Below are 12,216 nucleotides of genomic sequence, written 5' to 3'. Positions count from 1 at the left end.
GTTGTTTTGCCTGTTTATGATTTTTGTTTTTTTATCTCATTTATGTATCCACCAATTTTTCAAGGCATATCAGGTACTATTGGACTGGGGAGGCATGGTTGCCCTGTAGATTGAACCGGAAGATTCCCACCTGTTGAGGACATCTGCTGTCTATTAGGCAAGCAGGGGAGTGTGGTCCAGAAGGCTCTGAGCGGTGGGCTGACATGGCCAAAGGGGTCCTTTATGGCTTCATGAAGATGTGTCTGGCAGTAGATAGACTGAAGGAAAGGGGATGGGATGAGGATAGAGAGAGGCCAAGTCAGACAGAGAATTGAGCCAGACTGGAAGCCCAGAGACCTGCTGTGAAGCTGTTGAAATAACAGCCTGAATAATGGTGTATTCTTGCCTGGGAAATCCCACGGACAGAGGAGTCTGGCGGGCTACAGTCCACAGGGTCACGAAGAGTCAGACATGATGAAGCGACTACACTTTCACTTTCTTAGTGGTGGTGGGCAGCTTGCTGACAGCACCAGATGCATTCAAGACACACTGCAGAGTCAGCCTTGACGAGAAGGGGTGCAAAATAGTCTGGATCAGAAGCAACCTGGGTTTTGAGGGCACAGATGATTGTGAGGTGGTAGTGATACTGTGAGGAGAAGTGCATTCTTGTTGGGACTGGAGCAGATTTTATGGAGTATAAAATGACTTCTCCAGGTGGCTGAGTGGTAAAGAACCCACCTGCCAATGCAGGAGGTACAGGAGATGTGGGTTCCATCCCTGGGTCAGGAAGATCCCCTGCGGGATGTGATGGCAACCCACTCAAGTCTACTTGCCTGGAGAATCCGATGGACAGAGGAGCCTGGCGGGCTTCAGTCCATGGGGTCGCAAAGAGTCGGACATGACTGAGTGACTGAGCACGCGTAGCCTCAGAGAGAGGCCTAAAGAGGGGGAAACTGGAGGACTTGAACTCAGAAAACAAATTTGGATATTGACATATAAGCTTGACATGATCCTTGTAGAACAGGAAAGTCCAATGGCAAGTGAGGGTGCCGAGGCACAGGAAGAAGAGGGAAGACCCACTGAGGTGCATGAAAGGAGGAACGCAGTGCTGAGGGACAGGGAGAACCATCAGGGAGGCAGAGGAGCTGGCAGAGGGCCAAGAGGTCAAGGTTTCCCAGAGGTGTGACTTATGGCAGAGCTTCCAGTGGAAGCCAGGAATGCTGACAGAAGCCTACTGGGGTTGACCATGCGGCATCAGGCAGGTGCCAGACAGCCAGGGACTTGCAGATTGATGGGAAGCTGCTTCGGGCATCTGGAACCAAGCATGAGAGGAGAGAAGTCGATGGCAGAAGGAGCCAGGAGAGACAAGGGAGGCAGGATTAGCCTTGGCAAGGATGCTAAACACTTCTTCCCCAGACAGCGGCCCAAGCCTTTCCAAACAGAGGGGAAGGAATTTGAGGAAGCTCTCATCAGATGAAGGTGAGGCTGGGATGATGGCAGGAGACAGGATAGAGAGGAAATCTCAGAACTGAGTGCCGTGACCACTGAGGAAAAGGAGAAATGTTCTGGGTGCCAGGACACCAGGGCAAGTGGTGCCAACTTCATAGGAGGAGAGGCTGTTGAGTGACCCCCTGGAAGCTGAAAAGAGCATCTGAGACATGCCCAGCCCTCCCCTTGGCCCAGGAATCAGTGGCTGCGGTGAAGGGTTTTCAGTAGAGCCATTTGGAAGTGAGTAGCGTGAGCAGCCAAGCATTGAGGATAGAATGGGTAAGAAAAGCTGCTGATCCCAGCATGGAGGAATTGGGTCTGGGGAAGAGTGAAGCCTGCACCTGGTAGGGCAGGGAGGGGAAGGCAGGGGCTGGTGTGTCTGCATCTGCCCTACACACATCTGGCCTCTCTCAGGTTTCCAAAGAGTTTTTCCATCTATCATCTGATTTAATGCTGCAAGACTGCTAACTTGTCTAAAGTGGACAAAACAGAGGCATGCAGGTGTGACTTGTGCAGCCTCCTTGGTGAATTAGGACTCAGACCCAGGGCTTTGGCCTTTCCTTCCAGCTGGATGCAAGGGTGGAAGGCAGGCTGGCAGCAGGGGACCCCCAGCCGCAGGAAGAAGGGAGGGTGAGCCGGCTGGGCTGGACTCCAGCAGCGAAGACAGACCAGCAGCCTGGGAGGGCGGTGGGGTCAGCGTGTCTCAGCTGTGTTTGGCTTGGCCGGCAAGGCTTTTCAGGTTGCTTTCGGCCTTTTGTCGTGTTTGATTTCCACGGACTTTGATTGCATAGGGAGCCCACGCTCTCCCCAGTTTACTGCAGGCCCCACCATCCTCGGTACCCACCCCTCCTCACTGTACACTCAGCCCACATTCAGGAGCTTGTGTTTGCAGTCCTCCGTCCACAGGCTCAGTAGAACCAGGCTCTTCTCCCTGCTCCATTGTTCTTCAAGGTTTCTGAGGCTCCCAGCTTATCCTTTCTAGAACATAACTTGGGAAATGTACTTTTAGTTCCCTACCCAGGGATTGAACCTGCACCCTCAGCTGTGAAAGCAGAGTCCTAACCTCCGGACTGCCAAGGAATTCCCTGGAAATGTACTCTTTAAATTCAGCAACAGTGATTTTAGTCCTCTTTCCAAGCTGTATCATTAACCGTTAGAAGAAATTTAAAAAAAGAAAAAAGGAAAAAAATATCAAATGGGTGATAGAATTTAAATTTTTTTCTAAAAATGTTCATGATAATAATCCTTTATAAACATTGGCCACTCAATTGTTATTGGTGTCTTGTCCTTTTACATCCATTTAATCAGTCAACCTTATAATCAATTCTGATATCATTTAGCTCCCTAAATTAATTTATTAGCTTCCAGGTAATTCAGTACATTCAAGGCTGATTTTTATTGATGCAGGAAAAGCAAAATAAAAAAACAGGAGAACAGAAGTAAAGAATTGTATAAATCATGAAAACTTCAGGCTTTAGTAAGCTTATTTTGCTAATCTCTGATAGAATGTGTGAAAATTTTTCTTCTTATTTAGAAGGTTACATTACACACCTGATGTCCGGTGTATGAGGAAAGTTAGGCTGTGACATGAAGAAGATCATGTTGTTTTTGCTCACACAGGAAAGCAAACCAGCTTCCCACCCAGCTGTCTTTTTGCTCTTCTCCAGCCCATAGATTCTGGATGATTTCCAGGAGCCCTGCTGCATTTAATAAGTAAATTCAGAAAATCTAGGCAGACCTCCAAAATTTGAGGTTTTGCCTAAGTTCTCTTTTATTTGTGGGTCTGTTTCAACTTCTAAAATATCTGGCTGGGAAAATGGTACAATATATTTCCGTCACAGCAGTAAAACACAAGTAATATTTGACACAAGTTGTTCTTCATCTTGAGAATTTTTGATAACACAACTGTCAGAAGTATGAAAGCGTTTGGTTAATCTCAGTAGCTACACCAAACAGCACTGAAATACAGTCATGAAATGTGCTCACTCCATTCTCATTTTAGGTAATGTTTTAAATGTGTAATATCCGTAAGTATCTGTATTGAAAAATGAAAGGTTTACTCCATAACATTTTGAAACTTTAAAAAAAAAAGTGTCTCAATAGGTGGGCTGTGAAAGCGTGTATATATAAACTCTCAGTTTATTTTATAAAGTTTTGGGTTAACCTGAAGATTTTGGTAGAAAGCGCATCTGTAGTTTCACAGTTAACATTCTACCTATTACCATCCTTCTTTATGTTTTTGTATACTTTTAAAACAAGGGTTTAATTTGAAAGAAAAAAACTGTTACATAATGAAGGCCATCTAATTCTGAGTGTGAATGTCAAATATTTGAAACCACAACTAATATTGTGCAGCCTCAGGAATGTGTGCGATGCCTACAGGGATTTATGTTTTCCCCAGAAAAATAGAGTTAAGATAAACCACAAACCAAAAGCCTCAACAATTAAAACTCAAGGAAGTCATTACATCATGTGTGAAGTTAATTTGCAAGATAATCCATATCTTTATATAGGACAACAGGGTTTATTTGGGAGCAGTGGTATTCTTGACTCCCGGGGTTACATGTAGCACTCAAAAACATACTTCGCTGTTCTAAAGAGCTGATGACCCAAGTGAATTTTTATTGATACCAGTTATAAATGAGCAAGGCAAATCGGAAGTGGTCAAACAAGAGATGGCAAGAGTGAATGTCGACATTCTAGGAATCAGCGAACTGAAATGGACTGGAATGGGTGAATTTTACTCAGATGACCATTATATCTACTACTGCGGGCAGGAATCCCTCAGAAGAAATGGAGTAGCCATCATGGTCAACAAAAGAGTCCGAAATGCAGTACTTGGATGCAATCTCAACAACAGAATGATCTCTGTTTGTTTCCAAGGCAAACCATTCAATATCACAGTAATCCAAGTCTGTGCCCCAACCAGTAACGCTGAAGAAGCTAAAGTTGAATGGTTCTATGAAGACCTATAAGACCTTTTAGAACTAACACCCAAAAAAGATGTCCTTTTCATTATAGGGGACTGGAATGCAAAAGTAGGAAGTCAAGAAACACCTGCAGTAACAGGCAAATTTGGCCTTGGAATACGAAATGAAGCAGGGCAAAGACTAATAGAGTTTTGCCAAGAAAATGCACTGGTCATAACAAACACCCTCTTCCAACAACAGAAGAGAAGACTCTATACATGGACATCACCAGATGGTCAACACCGAAATCAGATTGATTATATTCTTTGCAGCCAAAGATGGAGAAGCTCTATACAGTCAGCAAAAACAAGACCAGGAGCTGACTGTGGCTCAGATCATGAACTCCTTATTGCCAAATTCAGACTGAAATTGAAGAAAGTAGGGAAAACCACTAGACCATTCAGGTATGACCTAAATCAAATCCCTTATGATTATACAGTGGAAGTGAGAAATAGATTTAAGGGCCTAGATCTGATAGATAGAGTGCCTGATGAACTATGGAAGGAGGTTTGTGACATTGTACAGGAGACAGGGGTCAAAACCATCCCCATGGAAAAGAAATGCAAAAAAGCAAAGTGGCTGTCTGGGGAGGCCTTACAAATAGCTGTGAAAAGAAGAGAAGCGAAAAGAAAGGAGAAAAGGAAAGATATAAGCATCTGAATGCAGAGTTCCAAAGAATAGCAAGAAGAGATAAGAAAGGTTTCCTCAGCAATCAATACAAAGAAATAGAGGAAAACAACAGAATGGGAAAGACTAGAGATCTCTGCAAGGAAATTAGAGATACCAAGGGAACATTTCATGCAAAGATGGGCTCGATAAAGGACAGAAATGGTATGGACCTAACAGAAGCAGAAGATATAAGAGGAGGTGGCAAGAATACACAGAAGAACTGTACAAAAAAGATCTTCACGACCCAGATAATCACGATGGTGTGATCACTGACCTAGAGCCAGACATCATGGAATGTGAAGTCAAGTGGGCCTTAGAAAGCATCACTACGAACAAAGCTAGTGGAGGTGATGGAATTCCAGTTGAGCTATTTCAAATCCTGAAAGATGATGCTGTGAAAGTGCTGCACTCAATATGCCAGCAAATTTGGAAAACTCAGCAGTGACCACAGGACTGGAAAAGGTCAGTTTTCATTCCAATCCCAAAGAAAGGCAATGCCAAAGAATGCTCAAACTACCGCACAGTTGCACTCATCTCACACGCTAGTAAAGTAATGCTCAAAATTCTCCAAGCCAGGCTTCAGCAATATGTGAACCGTGAACTTCCAGATGTTCAATCTGGTTTTAGAAAAGGCAGAGGAACCAGAGATCAAATTGCCAACATCCGCTGGATCATGGAAAAAGCAAGAGAGTTCCAGAAAAACATCTATTTCTGCTTTATTGACTATGCCAAAGCCTTTGACTGTGTGGATCACAATCAACTGTGGAAAATTCTGAAAGAGATGGGAATACCAGACCACCTGATCTGCCTCTTGAGAAATTTGTACGCAGGTCAGGAAGCAACAGTTAGAGCTGGACATGGAACAACAGACTGGTTCCAAATAGGAAAAGGAGTACGTCAAGGCTGTATATTGTCACCCTGCTTATTTAACTCATATGCAGAGTACATCATGAGAAATGCTGGACTAGAAGAAGCACAAGCTGGAATCAAGATTGCCGGGAGAAATACCAATAACCTCAGATATGCAGATGACACCACCCTTATGGCAGAAAGTGAAGAGGAACTAAAAAGCCTCTTGATGAAAGTGAAAGAGGAGAGTGAAAACGTTGGCTTAAAGCTCAACATTCAGAAAACGAAGATCATGGCATCTGGTCCCATCGCTTCATGGCAAATAGATGGGGAAACAGTGGAAACAGTGTCAGACTTTATTTTTCTGGGCTTCAAAATCACTGCAGATCGTGACTGAAGCCATGAAATTAAAAGATGCTTACTCCTTGGAAGAAAAGTTATGACCAACCTAGATAGCATATTCAAAAGCAGAGACATTACTTTGCCAACAAAGGTTCGTCTAGTCAAGGCTATGGTTTTTCCAGTGGTCATGTATGGATGTGAGAGTTGGACTGTGAAGAAGGCTGAGCACCAAAGAGTTGATGCTTTTGAACTGTGGTGTTGGAGAAGACTCTTGAGAGTCCCTTGGACTGCAAGGAGATCCAACCAGTCCATTCTGAAGGAGATCAGCCCTGGGATTTCTTTGGAAGGACTGATGCTAAAGCTGAAACTCCAGTACTTTGGCCACCTCATGCGAAGAGCTGACTCATTGGAAAAGACTCTGATGCTGGGAGGGATTGGGGGCAGGAGGAGAAGGGGACGACAGAGGATGAGATGGCTGGATGGCATCACCGACTCAATGGACTTGAGTCTCAGTGAACTCTGGGAGTTGGTGATGAACAGGGAGGCCTGGCATGCTGCGATTCATGGGGTCGCAAAGAGTCGGACACGACTGAGCGACTGATCTGATCTGATAAATGAGCAAATAGCATGTGCAATTGAGAAATGAAAGGAAGAGCAATTTCAGACTCAGACTATTAATATCACAAGATGAATTTTTCTCATCTTCATCTTCCAAAAATGAAAGTTCTCAGTGACTTTTTCTTTTTTTTTAATTTTATTTTATTTAACTTTACAATATTTTATTGGTTTTGCCATATATGAAAATGAATCTGCCACAGGTATACACGTGTTTTCCATCCTGAACCCTCCTCCCTCCTCCCTCCCCATACCATCCCTCTGGGTCGTCCCAGTGCACCAGCCCCAAGCATCCATTATCGTGCATCGAACCTGGACTGGCGACTCATTTCGTATATGATATTTTACATATTTCAATGCCGTTCTCGCAAATCATCCCACCCTTTCCCTCTCCCACAGAGTCAAAAAGACTGTTCTATACATCAGTGTCTCTTTTGCTGTCTCGTATACAGGGTTATTGTTACCATCTTTCTAAATTCCATATGTATGCATTAGTATACTGTATTGGTGTTTTTCTTTCTGGCTTACTTCACTCTGTATAATATCAGGGAAATGCAAATCAAAACCACTATGAGGTACCATTTCACGCCAGTCAGAATGGCTGCTATCCAAAAGTCTACAAGCAATAAATGCTGGAGAGGGTGTGGAGAAAAGGGAACCCGCTTACACTGTTGGTGGGAATGCAAACTAGTACAGCCACTATGGAGAACAGTGTGGAGATTCCTTAAAAAACTGGAAATAGACCTGCCTTATGATCCAGCAATCCCACTGCTGGGCATACACACTGAGGAAACCAGAAGGGAAAGAGACACGAGTACCCCAATGTTCATCGCAGCACTGTTTATAATAGCCAGGACATGGAAGCAACCTAGATGTCCATCAGCAGATGAATGGATAAGAAAGCTATGGTACATATACACAATTATTACTCAGCCATTAAAAAGAATACATTTGAGTCAGTTCTAATGAGGTGGACGAAACTGGAGCCTATTATACAGAGTGACTTTATTTTTCAGAGTTAAAGCATCAGTACTTATTGGCTGTAGTGAACAAAAGCAACCATGTAAGTGGATTTTCAAAGGGAGGATCTGTAGTTTACGCTCTGCCCTCCATCTCCTCGCAGAATGCAGGCACAGGTTGCTCCCTGTCTGCATAAACTGTGTTCACATGTGTCCTGGGAAAGATCACCTCCTTTGCGGTCCCAGAATCACTTATTATGCTTACAGTTGCTGAATTTCAAAGTATTATTTTCAGTGAGATGTTTTTCATTTAATTAGAAAAAACTAGCAACTCTATAGGGCTTCCCTGGTGGCTCAGATGGTTCATAAGAATCTGCCTGCAATGCAGGAGACCCAGGTTCAGTCCCTGGGTTGGGAAGATCCCCTGGAGAAGGAAATGGCACCCTACTCCAATAGTCTTGCCTGAGAATTCCATGCATGGAGGAGCCTGGCGGGCTACACTCCATGGGGTCTCAAAAGTCTGACGTGACTGTGTGTGCGCGCACACACACAGGGATGCTCTATACAAGGAAAGAAGAAAACATACTTCTTAATTTTCTCTTATTGAAGATAAAGGTGAATGTGATTTCTTCCCTTCGGAAGGTTGTGATCTTGTTTTGTATGTACACACTGTCCTCTTACCCATCACACACACAAATCCGGGCACAGACCTGCTAGCAGGCTGTCTGGGTGGTCATGTGACAGTGCCTCAGTGGTCATGTGATCTTAGAGCAGGGAGAATAGGAAGTGCTTCTTTGCAGCATGTCCTCCCCCTGATAGACAGCCGGTTTCCCCAAGTGTCTTTGACATTTGAACTTGAATTTCTAATTCCAGCCCCAGCTTAGATTGTCTATGTTTCTTCCAGTTGTCCTGAAAAATCAAAGTATATTTTCCTACATCAGAGGTATTGGCAAGTTAGGGTTCATAAAATCTTTGATGACAGGCCACAGGATAGTGTAGCATTGAGGTTAAGAGACAGGCATTGGAAGCAGACCTAGGTTTCTACTCTTTCTCTGCCATGTATTCATTGTGTCCTTGGGCTAGTGATTAAACCTCCAATCTTCAGTCTCCACATCTGTGAAATGAGGATAATATAATGATTATGTCATAAGATGTCATAAGATTGATGTCAAGATGAAGCAAGTTAATATAAGCAAAGTGCATTCTAACATACACCTGCTAAGCCAGTTACTCTCTTGTATATGTGTGTATACAGAGGTTAACCATTATGTAACTGCCATATTTGGAGAAGGCAATGGCACCCCACTCCAGTACTCTTGCCTGGCAAATCCCATGGACGGAGGAGCCTGGTAGGCTGCAGTCCATGGGTTCGCTAGGAGTCGGACACAACTGAGCGACTTCACTTTCATTTTTCACTTTCCTGCATTGGAGAAGGAAATGGCAACCCACTCCAGTGTTCTTGCCTGGAGAATCCCAGGGACGGGGAAGCCTGGTGGGCTGCTGTCTCTGGGGTTGCACAGAGTCGGACACGACTGAAGCAACTTAGCAGCAGCAGCAGCAGCAGCTGCTGCCATATTTACTCATAAGGGATTCCCCAGTGGCTCAGTGGTAAAGAACTCTCCTGCAATACAGGAGATGCAGGAAACGCAGGTTCAATCCCTGGGTCAGGAAGATTCCCCAGAGAAGGAATTGGCAGCCCATTCCAGTATTCTGGCTGGAAAAATCCCATGGACAAAGGAACAGGGGCCTGGCAGGCTGCAGTCTGTGGGGTCACACAGAGTCAGACACAACTGAACACACACACACATTCATCAATGCAGTAAGCAAGATGCAGTGTCAGTCTCAAAGTGTGACCTCGTGACCTCAAAATAGCCTATGCCATTTAACCACGAAGATGCTAAAGCTGATTTCCATTTTGAGAACTTACATGTCTGTATTCCTTCACCACAGTTCCAAAGGATGGCCTCAAAAGCCAGGCTGCGTTTGAAGAAATGAGGACAAATTACATCAAGGAGCTGAGAAAGATGGTAACAAAGTGTCCCAGCAACTCTGGGCAGAGTTGGCAGAGGTTCTACCAACTGACCAAGCTTCTGGACTCCATGCATGACGTAAGTAGAGCCTGTTGGTGTCTGTCACCCACACACTGTGGACCCAGAGAAACCGGAGAGCTGAGAAAGTTCTTCAGGCTTTGGGAAGAACAGGGGTATATTATCCACAGGAGGCAACGAGAGGTTAAAAACTGACCAGGGGACTTCCCCTTCAATCCAGTGATTAAGACTCGATACTTCCAATACAATTCCATTCCTGGTCAGGGACTAGGATCCCAACATTTTTAATTAAAAAAAACTGATTAGGAAGAAAATTATTTTTTTCAGAATACCTTTGAAACAAACTTCATTTAAAGTGCAAGGTGTGGCTCTTTCCCCTCCTGAGCAGAGTGTAAGAGAAAGGTGCGCCATCGTGGCAAAACCCTGAGCGCGGGGCCAGAGAAGGAAGGGCCTCAGATTTGCTGCAGGTGTCAGGGCAGGTTTCTCATTTCTGCTGGCAACTTAGGAAATGTTTGGTTAATGGGAATGTTTGCTTTAGCATTGCATAAATAATGTCCATCTTCTACAACTGTTCATCTAATAACCCAATCTTTCAAAAACATTATTAGTGGTCCAGGGCCAGCTGGGATCATCGCATTCTTTGCCAGATTTGGAATCTTATATCCACTGTTCTTCATAGGAGTCACCTTTCTTGTCTTGTGTAAATATGCAAAGTAAACTCTTGAGCTTGTTTCTAATTTACTGAGTTACAGATGTAGTCAAGGTGTTAGCACTTTCTACAAAATACTGATTCGGATAACTTGGTTTGTCATGCCACTTAAAATGTGCTTCTCATTTCATTTTGCAAGCAGTTTCTTCAGTTCTGGTTCAAAAAAAGTTGTACACGGTCATGCTAATTTAACATTTTTATATTTGCTTTCTTTTGGAACATTTATGGCCCAAGTTCAGCCCATGCGATTTGGATAAGAAATCCTTTTTCAACTATTTCCTTGTTGCTGAGGACAATGTTGACAGGCTTGATGACCAATATTATAATCGTGTTGCTACTGAAATAATGGGTCATCCTTTAGAGATTTGTCTATGCCACTGGAATGATATGTCTTTTGAGGTTGGTTGATAAAAGAATGTCGCTTTCCAGGGTTTTACACTGAAGACCCAGTGCATATCATACTGGCCTTTACTTTCTCTGAACATTTCACATGATAAGAGTCAAATTCCCATAAGGTGAATTCAGTGATAGATAGCTGGGCTAGTTATCAGTGGCCTCAAAGCACGACTTACAGGAAAATCTCAGTGATAATAAATGATGGGCTACAAGGCTTTGGGGAACACAGCCAACGGTGCTCTCCACAACTCTCACAAAAGGAAGTAAAGGAAAGTACAGCATGAGGCAGGGTCATCCACCCAAGAATCAGGAGCACTGTTAACTCTCTCCTGTTGGTTTTGTTGAAAGCCTTTCTTAGTGGAGCTGTTGCAGAAAGGGGGGCTCCTTCCAGGATCGAGGGGCTTCCCTTGTACCTCAGTCGATAAAGAATCTGCCTGCAGTGCAGGAGACCTGGGTTCCATCCCTGGGTTGGGAAGATCCCCTGGAGGATGAAATGGCAACCCACTCCAGTATCCTTGCCTAGAAAATCTCATGGACAGAGGAGCCTCGTGGGCTGCAGCCCATGGGGTCGCAAAGAGTCAGACATGACTGAGCGACTAACACTTCCTTCTTCCTGGATCGAGAGTGGGCTCTTGTCTGACACTCAGAAATGAATTATCCAAAGACACACACATGCTGACAAAGCCAGAGACTTTATTGGGAAGGGGTGCCTGGGTGGAGAGCAGGAGGGTAAGGGAACCCAGGAGGACTCTTCTGCCACGTTGCTTGAAGTCTTGGGTTTTATAGTAATGGGGTTAGTTCCCAGGTTGTCTCTGGCCAGTTATTCTTTATTCTGACTCAGGGTCCTTCTTGGTGGCGTGCACCTCATTCAGCTAAGATGGATTCCAGTGAGGAGGATTCTGGAAGGTTGTTAGGACGTGTGGCATCTCCTTTTGACCTTTCCCAAACGCTTCCAGTTGGTGGTGGCTTGTTAGTTCCATGTTCCTTAACAGGCCCTCCTGTTGTAAAATAACTCATGCACATAGTTACCATGGTGGCTTGCCAGGGTGGGCCGTTTCAGTCAGCGTTTCTCCTAACAGACCTGGGCTGGAGCAGGGGCCAGGGAGCAGAAGGTGTGATTCTTTCTTGATGAGTTATGTTATTCATGCAGATGATTGGCAGGTACAAGTGCAGTTGTAAAATGAGTGTGTAAT

At 44.4% G+C, this 12,216-nt stretch overlaps 1 protein-coding gene across 9 annotated transcripts in view; it reads left to right on the top strand.

Moving 5' to 3' along the window:
* NR3C2 (nuclear receptor subfamily 3 group C member 2) overlaps positions 1-12,216 on the top strand; it is a 437,470-nt gene that overhangs the window by 389,707 nt on the left and 35,547 nt on the right. For all 9 annotated transcript variants that reach the window (XM_006044233.4, XM_006044235.4, XM_044930658.2 and 6 more), the window contains exon 8: positions 9,821-9,978. In XM_006044233.4, the coding sequence (XP_006044295.1) occupies positions 9,821-9,978 (158 nt within the window). The remainder of the gene's footprint in view (positions 1-9,820; positions 9,979-12,216) is intronic.

This window comes from Bubalus bubalis, chromosome 17, assembly GCF_019923935.1.
Source record: "Bubalus bubalis isolate 160015118507 breed Murrah chromosome 17, NDDB_SH_1, whole genome shotgun sequence".
Lineage (NCBI taxonomy): Eukaryota > Metazoa > Chordata > Mammalia > Artiodactyla > Bovidae > Bubalus > Bubalus bubalis.
The sequence above is the reverse complement of the archived record's forward strand: the minus strand, read 5'-3'. Positions and strand labels throughout refer to the sequence as shown.